Source organism: Salmo salar, chromosome ssa03, assembly GCF_905237065.1.
Source record: "Salmo salar chromosome ssa03, Ssal_v3.1, whole genome shotgun sequence".
NCBI classification, from domain to species: Eukaryota; Metazoa; Chordata; class Actinopteri; order Salmoniformes; family Salmonidae; genus Salmo; species Salmo salar.
Genome location: NC_059444.1, coordinates 81,245,163 through 81,259,825, shown reverse-complemented (window position 1 = coordinate 81,259,825; position 14,663 = coordinate 81,245,163). Strand labels below are relative to the sequence as shown.

The window sequence follows — 14,663 nt, the reverse complement described above, 5'->3', positions numbered from 1 at the left end:
ATTTCTAGACTGGGCTGTGCTCAGAGTATCCTCCCTTGGCAAATCACGCTGTTAAGACACTGATGCCCTTTTCAACCACGTATCTATGTGAGAGTGGATTCTCAGCCCTCACTAGCATGAAAACTAAATACAGGAACAGACTGTGTGTGGAAAATCATTTAAGACTGAGACTCTCTCCACAACCCAACATTGCAGAGTTATGTGCATCCTTTCAAGCACATACATCTCATTAACCTGTGGTGAGTTATTCACAAATTTCGATGAACAAATAAGGTTTTATATGTAAGATGGCTAAATAAAGAGCAAAATGATTGATTATTATTATTTGTTCCCTGGTCCTATAAGAGTGATTTGTCACTTCCCACGAGCCGGGTTGTGACAAAAACTCACACTCATTCTTATCCTTAATAAATGTATTGTATAGTGTGTGTGTGGCAGGCTTACAATGATGGCAAAAAAGTGCGCTGACCCTGGAGGGGGTACACAGCTGGAGGTTGAATGTGTGAAGGGGTACGGGACTATAAAAAGTTTGGGAACCACTGTACTAGAGAACCAGTTCGGATTGAAGTATAGTTGTTGTACGATTGAAGCCTTTAGTGAGGTCTAATGCTTTAATATTTAATCACTTCTGCCCGTACAAATTCATATTCATTATATAAATAGACTGGTTTAACTTTGTCTGGCTAGACACTCCAAATAAAGTGGAATATGTTTTGCTCATATGATTGAAAAAAAAATTGTTAGGTGTAGGCAGTCCCATAATTACATAGGTAAACTGGGACCCTATGTCACGTCCTGACCCTAGTAAGATGTCATTTTCTATAGTAGAGTAGGGCAGGGCGTGACAGGGGGTGTTTTGGGCTAATCTATGTTTTCTATGTTTAGGTTCTAGTTTGTCTATTTCTATGTTGGGATTGATCTCTAATAGGAGGCAGCTGATCCTCATTGCCTCTGATTAGAGATCATATTTAAGTAGGTGTTTTTCTCATTGTTGTTAGTGGGTTATTGTCTTTTCAGTAGTGTGTTGTCCTCTGCGTCACAGTTTGTTTTGTATTCAGTTTCACTTTTAATAAATATGTGGAACTACGAACACGCTGCATCTTGGTCCGCTCCTTCAAACAGCCGTGAAACCCTATTGTTTCATATGGTCAAAAATCAGATCACATATTCATGATTCAGTCCACACAGAGGATTCACATGACTATTTATACAAGTCAAACCACAGATCAACATGATAGACTCCACATTAATAGACGTTAAATTGTACAGGAGATTTAAATGCACAGTTAAAAGGTTGTATGATCAGTAATCATTGTCCACTACAATAGCTCACCGACTAACATGTCACTTGGTTCACAGTTTAAAGGACACACCTTCACAGACAATATTGCTTCATTTTCACCATGATATACTTTTAGAGACGTAGACACATTGATAGGAAAACAGAACCTACGTAGTTGCTGTCATACAGGCACAATAAATCATGTGGGTTATTTAGCCCTGAACATACCATCATTACAACAGGGCTGGTGAAGAGTTGTGAAGGTCATAATTTAACATACAGTGACAGTAGATCACAGGAGGTTGGTGGCGCCTTAATTTGGGAGGACGGGCTCATGGTAATGGCTGGAGAGGAAAGGGTGGAATGGTATCAAACACATGGTTTCCATGTGTTTGATTCCATTCACTCCGTTCTGGCTATTATTATGATGAGCCGTCCTCCCCTCAGCAGCCTCCTGTGAAGTAGATATACAACATGTTGGCCTCTACAACACTGTAATATTCCCTACTGAGGAATGTAAGGATTAACCACATTAACGAGTATCTTTAGATAAGACGAAGACTACAGTCAGCAACAGAAATACAGAAACAAGCAGCGCATGAATTTAGTCATTTAGCAGAAGCTCTTATCCAGAGTGACTTACAGTAGCGAGTGCATACATTTTCGTACTGGTCCCCCGTGGGAATCGAACCCACAACCCTGGTGTTGCAAGCGCCGTGCTCTACCAACTGAGCAACATGGGAATATTGGTGTTATTTTATAGCTATTTTTTTTACTGGTGAAATCGAGTAAGTAACAAAAGCTGATTAAAGTGATTTGTGCATTGTTCCACTATGCAGAAAAGCAGGATTGTACTGTAGTATGTAGATAGCATACTGACATGCAGACAAAAGGCAAGCAAGCAAGACTAATCATTTAAAAGAAATACAACATTTGGACATGATGTAAGACAAGCAAAACAAATTATTTCGATGTTGAGATTTATAGGGTGTGTTAAACATACTGATAGTGTTTCCATTAGTTTATAGTACTGCGTGTTTTAATACCAGCAAAGAAAACAATAGTGTTAACATGACTTTGGATATTTTTGTTTTTAGAGTTAATTCTGATCCAGATACAACATACTTGGTCTGTTTCGTCTGGGTAAATGCTATTCAATCACACCGCAAATGGAAGACAGTGACCACTGTAAAACACCAACGGTAAAGGAAAAGTGCCAAATACAGATACACACTGACATCTAGCATGGAAGAGTTCCAGTGTGAGGAGACCTGGGTCAAATAGTTCCAAATCCTTGTGCTGTGCTTGATTTAGTTAGTCTGGTACAACAATTTAACAAAAGAAATGGACCCAAAAGTGGCCAACTCAAATCAAGCGCACCCCTATTTCACACAGGTCTGGGCCTGTATTCTCAAATCCACATCTCAGAATAGGAGTTCTGACTTATAAAGGATAATTTATAAATACAGGCCATGGTGTTGAGACTGGGTGGGTTAGTGTTGAACTATCGCCGCCCTCGAGGTGTCACTGTCAATTAGAGTTTAACTATCGCCGACCTGGTGGCTGCGGTGTGTCCCTCATCCCTATCCTCATCCCTGGACCTGCTGTTCGCTGAGGAACTCGTCCAGCACGCGGATGATGCTGCAGGCTTCAGGAAGGTCCCGGTGCTCGGCGTGGGCGTTCTGGAGCAGCACGTCCCCATTCCCACAGCCCTGCAGGAACTGGCAGCAGCGGAACAGAGCGTAGTGACTCGACTCAGCCTGGCGGATGAACCGCTTTAGACTGTTCATGTCCTGGATGGCCTGGAGAGACGGGGGGAGGAGAAGGAGAGAGGGGGAGAGAGAAAGAGCATGGATGAGAAAACAGTAAGCCATTTTAAACATGGCCTGGAAATACAGTATTTATATCATGTTTTAAAGTGCTGTGTGTTTGCCCACCTTGAGTTTGAAGTTCTCCAGGATCTGTCTGAGGAGGAAAGGGTTACAGCGCTCTGCTGCGTTCAGGAATGCCTGGATCCAGTCATCACAGAAACGGTTACTGACTGTGGAAAAAGGTGTGAGAGGGATGACGGAGTGATTAGCCAGTGTGTAGTCTGTGACGATCATTCATGGAAAATGTATTGGTGATTCTATGTCTGTGTGAACATGTACAGTGCCTTCAGAAAGTATTCAGACCCCTTGACGTTTTGCCACGTTACAGCCTTATTCTAAAATGGATTCAATAATTATTTTACCTCAGCAATCTACACACAATATCCCATAATGATGAAGTGAAAACAGGTTTTTGTAAAGTTTTGCAAATGTATTAAAAATAAAAAACAGAAATACCTTATTTACATAAGTATTCATACTCTTTGCTATGAGACTCGAAATTGAGCTCAGGTGCATCCTGTTTCCATTGATTATCCTTGAGATGTTTCTACATCTTAATTGGAGTCCACCTGTGGTAAATTCAATTGATTAGACATGATTTGGAAAGGCACACACCTGTCTATTTAAGGTCCCACAGTTGACAGTGCATGTCAGAGCAAAAACCAAGCCATGAGGTCAAAGGAATTGTCTGTAGAGCTCAGAGACTGGATTGTGTCGAGGCACAGATCTGGGGAAGGGTACCAACAAATGTCTGCAGCATTGAAGGTCTCCAAGAATACAGTGGCCTCCATCATTCTTAAATGGAGGAAGTTTGGAACCACCAAGACTCTTCCTACAGCTGGCCGCATGGCCAAACTGAGCAATCACGGGAGAAGAGCCTTGGTCAGGTAGGTGACCAAGAACCTGATGACAGATCTTTAGAGTTCCTCTGTGGAAATGGGAGAACCTTCCAGAAGGACAACCATCTCTGTGTAACAGTGTAGGTTCCGTCCCTCTCTTCGCCCCAACCTGGGCTCGAACCAGGGACCCTTGCACACATCAACAACTGACACCCACGAAGCGTCGTTACCCATCACTCCACAAAAGCCACGGCCCTTGCAACGCAAGGGGAAACCCTACTTCAAGTCTCAGAGCGAGTGACGTCACTGATTGAAACGCTGTTAGCGCGCACCACCGCTAACTAACTAGCCATTTCACATCGGTTACATCTGCAGCACTCCACCAATCAGGCCTTTACGGTAGAGTGGCCAGACGGAAGCCACTCCTCAGTAAAAGGCACATGACAGCCCGCTTGGAGTTTGCCAAAAGGCACCTAAAGACTCTCAGACCATGAAAAACTAGATTCTCTGGTCTGATGAAACCAATATTGAACTCTTTGGCCTGAATGCCAAGCATCACGTCTGGAGGAAACCTGGCACCATCCGTACGGTGAAGCATGGTGGTGGCAGCATCATGCTGTGGGGATGTTTTTCAGCGGCAGGGACTGGGAGACTAGTCGGGATCGAGGCAAAGATGAACGGAGCAAAGTACAGAGAGATCCTTGACGAAAACCTGCTCCAGAGCGCTCAGGACCTCAGACTGGGGTGAAGGTTCACCTTCCAACAGGACAACGACCCTAAGCACACAGCCAAGACAACGCAAGAGTGGCTTCAGGACAAGTCTCTGAATGTCCTTGAGTGGCCCAGCCAGAGACCGGACTTGAACCAGATTGAAAATCTCTGGAGAGACCTAAAAATAGCTGTGCAGCATTGTGCTCCATCCAACCTGACAAAGCTTGAGAGGATCTGCAGAGAAGAATGGGAGAAACTCCCCAAATACAGGTGTGCCAAGCTTGTAGCGTCATACCCAAGAAGACTCGAGGCTGTAATCACTGCCAAAGATGCTTCAACAAAGTACTGAGTAAAGGGTCTGAATACTTATGTAAATATGATATTTCAGCTTTATAGATTTGCAGAAATTTCTAAAAAAAAGTTTTTGCTTTGTCATTATGAAGTATTGTGTGTAGATTGATGAGAGAAAAAAAAAGATTTAATACATTTTTGAATTAGGTTGTAACGTAACAAAATGTGGAAAAAGTCAAGGGGTCTGAATACTTTCCAAATGCACTGTACAAAGACCTGTTTTGTAGAGTGGTGTAGCTACAGCTGTAACACAGATCTGTATTTGTGACTGTGGGAGAGTGTCTGTTTGTTAGAGTCGTTCCAATAGACCTGTGTGTGTGTATGTCCACAGGTTAGAGCAGTCACACAGACCTGTGTGTGTGTATGTCCACAGGTTAGAGCAGTCACACAGACCTGTGTGTGTGTATGTCCACAGGTTAGAGCAGTCACACAGACCTGTGTGTGTGTATGTCCACAGGTTAGAGCAGTCACACAGACCTGTGTGTGTGTATATGTCCACAGGTTAGAGCAGTCACACAGACCTGTGTGTGTGTATGTCCACAGGTTAGAGCAGTCACACAGACCTGTGTGTGTATATGTCCACAGGTTAGAGCAGTCACACAGACCTGTGTGTGTATATATCCACAGGTTAGAGCAGTCACACAGACCTGTGTGTGTGTGTATGTCCACAGGTTAGAGCAGTCTCATAGACCTGTGTGTGTGTGTGTGTGTGTGTGTGTGTGTGTGTGTGTGTGTGTGTGTGTGTGTGTGTGTGTGTGTGTGTGTGTGTGTGTGTGTGTGTGTGTGTGTGTGTGTGTGTGTGTGTGTGTGTGTGTATATATATATTCACAGATTAGAGCAGTCACACAGACCTGTGTTGGAGAGTGTAGGAGGGCTGGTGGAGCAGTCTATGACCAGGTCAGTAAGAGCCTCTGAGGCCTTATACAGAGAGGCTGTGGTAGTGTCCTCCTGGACCAGGCCCTGCAGACTGGCTGCCTTAATGAACCTACACACACATAAACCATATTCATTCATATTCACAGCACATACTGTATATTCTTATAGTTTAACCACAGAAATAAAGACTAGGCGCTTTCAGATTATTTTCAGAAGTGATACTCGTTTATTAAACAGAATTTGACCGAAAACCTAATTTGGACTGGACCTTTAAAGTAACTCACCTAGCAACATCAGCCTTGGTCCTGTCATCTGCATTGGTGACCTCCACATGTATGTGACTCAGAGCCTTCAAAACAATGACATGGGCCTGATCAGCGCTGCATTTTAAACAAAACTTTATTCTAGAATGACATGGGCCTGATCAGAATTGCATTTTAAACAAAACTTTATTCTACAATGACATGGGCCTGATCAGAATTGCATTTTAAACAAAACTTTATTCTACAATGACATGGGCCTGATCAGCGTTTTAGATTTTTTTTTAAAGCATTATCCGACAATGACAACCAGTCAAAATTATTCTTGGAACTTTATTTCTGCTCTAAGCTATACAGTGGCAACATTGATGGCCATCAAAGAAAATTATGCATTTTGAACTATGCAATTGCGTGACTGACGCCAACAAATGTGAAGATGTTTTGTGACAATACAATACGCTGAGAATATCTCATTTTGCATTTTTATGTTTCCACTTCCCATTTGTTTTATCAGGCAAGATTGCTACTAGTCAGTAATGACTAAATTATAGCTTAGCTAGTGGACACAGTCCAAGTAAGTAAAATGACTGGGTATATGGACAAGCAAAAAAATGACATAGTGAAGCATGTAGGGGAAGTAAATGTATTGAAAGAATGAGGGGGAATCACTGGTACAGGGGGAATTAATCACTATGGTAACGGTCAAATGTGACTCACAGCATGTAGCAGGAAGCTGATGCTCCCCTGGACCATCTGCACCACTCTGTGGATGTGCATCACCGACTCATCATACCACATGCTCAGGTAGGGCCTGATCTCAGTCTCTAGGTTCACCAGCTACACACACACACACACACACACACACACACACACACACACACACGCACGCACGCACGCACGCACGCACGCACGCACGCACGCACGCACGCACGCACGCACACACGCACGAGGACAGAGAGAGAGATAACACTGTTCTAACCCTACACAGGGGCATGGGACTACCTATTTGTGTAGTCATTTTATATTTATAGTTAAGTAGGTCACACTGATAGCAAAACATTTCACAATGGAGAGGAAAAATCTGTGTTCTCATTTGACAACGCCAGGTAGTACCTCCCCGTTTCAAAACGTTTTTTTCCCTACTGAACACAACCTAGATGAGTCCCCTTCAGATATAAATGTGTTTATTACAAAGGAGCCCTGTCCAAGAGATGATATAATTGTACTGGATTCTATTATTTTGGTGATTCCACTTCCTGCTTACCTCAGGAGTCTGTAGACTGCTCTGCAGGCCTTGCACGTACTTGTCCAGTTCAAGTCTAAACGTACGGTTGATTAAGGAAATGGTTTATGGTTAAATGATGAATGGTTTATGAGTTTCAGTACCCATCTACACAATACAAGTCTAGACTGACTCTACATAATTATGATTCAGAAAGAGCTGCGTTAGCCTGTAAAGGATATAGGTTGAGGCCTTTCTCAGAGCCTCCCATGAGGCAGATCACATAGCCATTGCCGTCTGCGTCGGGCTGCTCTGGGGATCTCTCCTGCTCCAGGAGACAGCAGTAACAGCCCACCGCCGCCTCTGGGACACTGGGATGGGACAACAAACACATATTTATTATGAATGTAAAACACCGGGTTTACACTGCTTTAGAAGTGTGCAGGCTAATTGGTGCCACATTGCTTCAGATGTATACATAAGGAGAGAATACTTAGGTCTGATTCCAAATCAAGACCTTGCTTAGCTAGATAGAGCCAGAGACACACAGGCCTGTATATAGTTACTATATTGCTGATACCATACCTAAGCAATTCAATCAGATCTGTGAGATGGGCTCAACAGGTTCCTAAGGATATTAAAGCTGGATTGGTTTGAAATTATGTTCAACAAGTTCTTAAGGAAAGGAGAGATGGGTTGGTTTGGAATGAGGCCCTTAGTTTAAGTTAGTTAAGGTCACCTGAGCTCCACGGCGGCAATGTTTCCCATGCCCCCCAGCAGGGCTCCTTTGCTCAGCCTCCGGGAGATGTAGCATCGTAGCTCAGGCTCCGCCTCTACCGGCAGGCTGCTGTCCACTAGGGTGAGGCTGTTGGTGGGGCAAGAGTCAGTTACCATGAAAACAGAGTGACAGGCGACCAATCAGATCTGATGAGAAAGTGGACAGCCAAAGAGGAGATGAAGAAGGAAGCCGATGAACAAAAGCCACATCAACACAACATGAAGGCTAGATACAGATATAGTGAAACAGAATCTTACAGTTTCCATGTGAGTCACAGAGCCTATTTAAATCCTTCCTTCCCACTTCTCTTTCCTTACGGTCACTATGTAAGATGCATGATGTGACACTGAAATATCACGTTTTAATAACATAACAATATCATATCATATCATCATCATTATATAATCTGAGGCTGAAACAACTTGACGTCCCAGAAAGACGACATCCCAAAAGAAGTAGGGTGAACAGTGTGTACAGAAGGAGGTAGATAGGTACTAGGCTTTGTGACTCCATATCCCAGATAGCCCGGAAGCACACTGATGACATCATGACAGGAAAGAAACAGTGTTGATTCCAGGTTGATAGGTTTCCAGCAGCAGGCCCATGGATACGACAGAGAAGGACAACACTGAAAGCCACAGAAATAGAATCACTAGAGAAACAGACGGGTCACGGGGAGACCTTGGTTACCTAAAGTCTTCCTGACTGGTACTGGCTGTGGAGTCTGTTCTTCTCTGGCTCCATGCCACGTTGCCCTCTGCAGCTGCCTCAGATCTAGACAGGTACTGTAGGTAGTTACTATACTCATGACTTGGTGGTTAGTTAAGGAGAACAGAACAGCATGTCTGAACTGACAGTACAGTAACTCAGCAGCAGGATCCACAGTTGATGTCCACAGAGAACCACTGAATTTGGGAGTAAGTGGTTATACAGTGACAGAGAAATTGGCCTCAATATGCAGCTGGACTAGCTTGATGACGTTATCACAGTCAGTGGAGGCTGGTGGGTGGATCTATAGGAGGATGGGCTCATTGTAATGACTGGATGGAATAAACGGAACAGGGTCCAACGTGTTGTTTCATACCGTTCCATTGGTTCCATTCCAGCCATTACAATGAGCCCATCCTCCTATAGCTCCTCTAATGACAGTGTATGTATACAGATTGTCAGAGAATGAATACTGTACATTGTGAGAACCTCCAACCTCCAATGAGTCTAATAATATCAACAAAGTCAGACATTGTTGTGATTGGTAATGTATTTCCATTCATCCCTATAGAGAAGGGTGAGGCACCGAGGTCCATAGATTCTCTATAGCCTAGTAGCTAAAGCAAGTAAACATTCACGTCATCTGCAGATATTTGCATACCAGATAATGTCCTAGTTTAGGTTATTGTGTACCGTCAAAACAAATTGCTTGATGTAAAGTTAGATAGACTCAAAAAGAACATTCAGATGGAGAAAATTACCTGGTGCCTTGGTAGAGATAAATGGTATAGTAACAGTTCAACTGTATTTTCTGATTATATCCCATCTCTTCGTTATCATAATCCGTATCCTTTTCTTCCACGTCAATTGAATCTTGGAAGGAGGACGTTTGCATGGAAGTTTGCGAGGTAAACATGATTTCTTCGCACGTAACAACAGATGACAGATACCGAGAAATGACGTTCAGTTATTTAGGCTGCAGGTTGAACTGGATAAGACATAATAACAATACTAGGCATGTGAATAGACTAACAAATTCCTTTACTGAAGAGACGAGTCTATCATTATTTCTAAAGATCCACGATCTGACTCACGCATGCGGATTGTAATTCCATGAATCCGTCGTTGTTTAAGGTCCGTGTAAAATTTGCTATGACATGATTTGGTCCAGGAAATAAACTGATCAGTTATCAAAATAGCTAAATTATGCCCAAATTATCAGAGGTCGTTGCACACTTTTAGCCACGTATCAATGGGTAAAATTAAGTTAATGTTTCCGAATATACAAACAATGGCATAATAATTTCTGGGATGTTGACGTTCATTAGCCTGAACAGCCGCTAGTGGTCACTGTTTACCGGTCTTTTGAAGGTTTACTATCCGATGACATATGGATTGTTTTATATCTAGATTCCACAGCCACAAAGTCAAAATTGTCTATATAGTAAAAATGTATGTAAGGAAAACATGCTTTTTGGTCTTAATTTAAGGTTAGACATAAGGTTATCTGTGTGGTTAAGGTTAGGATTAAAGTTGGGGTTAGGTGTTTTATTTTTAAATTTTTTATTTCACCTTTATTTAACCAGGTAGGCAAGTTGAGAACAAGTTCTCATTTACAATTGCGACCTGGCCAAGATAAAGCAAAGCAGTTCGACACATACAACAACATAGAGTTACACATGGAGTAAAACAAACATACAGTCAATAATACAGTAGAAAAATAAGTCTATATACAATGTGAGCAAATGAGGTGAGATAAGGGAGGTAAAGGCAAAAAAGGCCATGGTGGCAAAGTAAATACAATATAGCAAGTAAAACACTGGAATGGTAGATTTGCAGTGGAAGAAAGTGCAAAGTAGAAATAGAAATAATGGGGTGCAAAGGAGCAAAATAAATAAATAAATAAATACAGTAGGGGAAGAGGTAGTTGTTTGGGCTAAATTATAGATGGGCTATGTACAGGTGCAGTGATCTGTGGCATGCTCTGACAGCTGGTACTTAAAGCTAGTGAGGGAGATAAGTGTTTCCAGTTTCAGAGATTTTTGAAGTTCGTTCCAGTCATTGGCAGCAGAGAACTGGAAGGAGAGACGACCAAAGGAGGAATTGGCTTTGGGGGTGACCAGAGAGATATACCTGCTGGAGCGCGTGCTACAGGTGGGTGCTGCTATGGTGACCAGTGAGCGGAGATAAGGGGGGACTTTACCTAGCAGGGTCTTGTAGATGACCTGGAGCCAGTGGGTTTGGCGACGAGTATGAAGCGAGGGTCATGGATACGTCAGGCGTGCATTGTTCTTAGAGTAGATGTTTCGGCAGTTGTCGGTATTCGCATCCCAGGTTTACATAATTTCTAGCTGCAGACTAGTAATTAGTATCTAAGATTTACTCTTATTCTGTAGGGATCGATAGTCTGAGTTTAACCATTTCCAGCCGTGTAGCCAATGCTCCACGTGGTATAGATTTCTAGTTTTGGTACTCAAACCTGTGCCACCTCAGCTTACACCGAGGTATGCGTGGTCTGAAAAGGATTTCCTCAGGAGAGGGTTTTATTTGTAACAATAGAAAAGGTGGTTCCATGACACCAGATCATGTCTGTGCTCACGGGGGCGTGGCCGCTGACTAGTTAAACTTTACAGGGAATACAATTCTCTCAAAATTAAAGGTTAACATCACATTACATCATTTCACAAATAGTTTCATTCATTTTATACAATAATTAGATGCAAACACCATAATTGAGAAATGTACACATTCAGAGATATAGATATGTGTGTTTCCTGTCCTTCGTGAGGTCACCAAATGAAACACACTCAACATAACTGTCCCTTAAGTGTCCACGGACCCTTCCCACATTCTCACAAGTGGACATATAGTTTAATTTTCCCATTTTGGGGATTTAGGAGTTCAGCCACGTGAAATCCTTTGTTGACTCTGTGGTCTCTCTCTCTGCATGAAAAGGGGAAGAGAGTATCCGCCAGGAATTTACGACCTGAGATAACAGAACCTGGGTGTAGGAGAGAGTGAGAGAGCGGGAAGCCATGATCTACACCCAGAAAGGGCCACGTCATGACACTTGCATACAGTTGTGAGGGACTATTAACTAACCATTAACATGAACCAGAATTATTCATTCTTCTACCTTATGCAACACATTTTCTGTCAACGATCATGATATTTTTCTTGACCAGTCTAAGGGGTTGATTGTGCCTTTTAGTTAGTTGTTTGTTAGTTGACAGAGAGTCAGCAGATGAAGCTGAACAACCAGGATAACTCTGATGAGTATGAGGAGGACAAGGAGCCCCGATCGTCCTTCCTGACACCAGCTGCCCAGCCCCAGGCTGCAGGCTACATTCCCCCAATGACCCAGCCAGGGATGCCCCCTTTCCTCACAGCACTGGGATGCCTCCAGAGGAGCTGACACTGGGGTTATTACTAGGACTTATCTAGATTAATTACTTCATTATTTATAAAGCTTATAAAGAGACAATGACTGATAATTGCTGATTGTATGACTACTTTTGTTTGCTCAATACAGCACCTGGTAAGTTTATTTGGACGTTCTTTAGGTCTAATAAACAGTCATGTAATAGTCATTTTACTAAGAACTCTTGTGATTATGTGTTTTCTCTCCATTCGGTCTTCAGTATGACGCCCATGGGTGGGATGATGCCTCCAGGACCAGGGATGCCCCTGTCATGACTGTCCTGATCAGGTCAGGTTACAGGAGACCACAACCCTACAGAGTATCTCTCACCCCCAACAGAGGAGGAGAGATCTAGGGGTCTGAAGATGTGGGGGTTTTATGACCCCTCACGCCCATGATAGATCTTAGGCCACAGACAAAATTCCTTTGTCCTCTCACTATGGAAAACCAGCCTCAGAACATTAAACATGCAATAAAGGGACTTTGGAACAATGGTTTCCGTCAGCCACAATGGTGGTCATGACGATAGATGGAATGTGAAAATGAATGTAATTTTTGTGTTGTTATTAAAGGTTAATAGATGATGTTATTACAAAAACATTGTAACTTTAAGAGTTTTCCCAGTATATGCCTGATGTTTATACATTGTACGTTGTGTGGAAAATGTCCAAATCAAAGAGAATGTTTTGGTAAAGATGAAATGTGATGTTAGTTGTCTAAAATTGGATTTGAGTCAAATCTAGACCTTGCCTCTTAACTTGGTACGCCCAGAGAATTGCCCTAAAGGCGGTTACGCCCACTTCTGACCCGAGGGTATAAGACATGGGGGTTAAGAATGAACTGATCAGACTAAGTGACCCAAGCTGCAGCCGAGGTCTAAAAGGTCAACGAACCCCAAAACGCAACACAAGGTTGAAGACAAAGAATCTTTTTCTACCCAAGCTACGGATGAGTAGCTGTGTCTAAGCGGGTGAATTCAAGCCGAACCACCCAGCCTCCACTCTCCATTGAATCGTGGTATCTACACTGTTTCATTCCTACGCTGTGAGCTCTGAGCTACAGAGCTGTCTGTCCTCAGAAGACCCCTTTCAGAGCAAGGGCGAGGAATCAGACCACTAAGCCAAAAAGGACACTGACATCGTGAGGACAACCAGAGAGTTGCGCCGGAGAAGTGCGTCATTGAGAAGCCTAAATGACCCACGCGGAGCTTCCCATCTGAGACCTCCAACATGTAATGACATCATTATATTCTGACCCATAAGAGCGGCAGTTCGGGGCAAGGCTAGGGTTAAAATAAGCATAGCTGACAAATGCACCCAAATGTATGTTTCTCTCGTGTACTTTCTCTTTTTCTCTCTCTTTTAAATCCCCATTTTGGGTAACATGCACCATAGTGTGCGTGTTCTAATCAATAGCCTAGACTGTGTTTTTGTGTATGTGTATCTTTTATCATCATTTTAGCTTTCTAGTAAATAAATAATCAACTAAGATTGGTGTGGTACGAATTCATTGGTGGGACCCGGGTCCGTGCAGATTCCCGGATTATGCGACGTTCAGAATGAGACTGTAGAGGAAATTGATTAATTAGCGACTGTTGTAAAATCGATATTCTGATATTCTTTGAATTAATTAGGGAAATAGAAACTCAATAAAACTAATTTTCCCATGGTGCCCCAGGTTAATGAGTTAATAATTGCTTGATTCATTTAATCACGCAATTATAAACCGTTAATCATTCGATGAGCAACAGTCGTCACATTAACTAATACAATGTCACGACACCCCTGATGATGTCGCCAGGACCAGGGACGCCCCTGTTGATGCCAGGAATGCCACCCGTTAAGGGCTGTCAGGTTAAGACACACCTGTACAAGACTGCAGAAATCCACTATAGCTTCAAGCGCCATAGCTCCTCCCTGAGTGCAGACTCTTCCCTGAACATTTCTCCACTCCATTTTACACTAGGGGATATTGTTGTTTTTCAGCTAAAGTTTATAACATGGTTTGATTAGCTTCATGACGAAGCTGTTATCAAGGAGACATCAAAGGAGCCACTACTCCCCCTGCAGCATTAGCAGGGAGTGAAAGACTTCAGTGTCTGTTCACATTTAATACAATGAATGAAAAAGGACTGGTAAACACATCCATGATAAGCATGAGCTGAAGTCTGGTCAGTGTGGTGCTATTGATAAAACCTGTGTATGGCCTGACAACCCTCATTATTTATTTCAAGTTAAAGCTGACAAAACTTTCCTTTTCAGTCCAACGGATATCTGTACACTCTTGCTTACAAATATTACTCTATTTATGTTTTAATCTTTATTATATCTGTAGGAGCCAAATA

The 14,663-nt window shown here is 42.7% G+C and overlaps 1 protein-coding gene across 2 annotated transcripts; it reads right to left on the bottom strand.

Moving 5' to 3' along the window:
• Window positions 1-1,192: 1,192 nt before the first annotated feature.
• LOC106601793 (protein Njmu-R1) lies at window positions 1,193-10,218 on the bottom strand. Of its 2 annotated transcripts, XM_014194159.2 has the most exons (10): window positions 9,660-10,197; window positions 8,881-8,964; window positions 8,152-8,277; window positions 7,655-7,783; window positions 7,455-7,515; window positions 6,908-7,027; window positions 6,215-6,279; window positions 5,906-6,039; window positions 3,220-3,323; window positions 1,193-3,084 (listed from the first exon to the last, which is right to left on the bottom strand). In XM_014194159.2, exons 1-10 carry the CDS (start codon window positions 9,812-9,814, stop codon window positions 2,872-2,874), a joined length of 1,191 nt encoding a protein of 396 aa, XP_014049634.1. In that variant the 5' UTR covers window positions 9,815-10,197; the 3' UTR covers window positions 1,193-2,871. The 2 variants fall into 2 exon arrangements, with proteins under 2 accessions (XP_014049634.1, XP_014049635.1); XM_014194160.2 differs by lacking the exon at window positions 8,881-8,964 and having other exon boundaries at window positions 9,660-10,218.
• Window positions 10,219-14,663: the final 4,445 nt, after the last annotated feature.

Coding starts and splice junctions, on each gene's coding strand:
- LOC106601793 (XM_014194159.2), bottom strand. CDS start 9,814: ATGTTTACCTCGCAAACTTCCATGCAAACGTCCTCCTTCCAAGATTCA. Junction 8,278..8,880: donor ACCAGTCAGGAAGACTTTAG/GTAACCAAGGTC, acceptor CCCCACCAACAG/CCTCACCCTAGTGGACAGCA. Junction 7,516..7,654: donor TCTGAGAAAGGCCTCAACCT/ATATCCTTTACA, acceptor AATCAACCGTAC/GTTTAGACTTGAACTGGACA.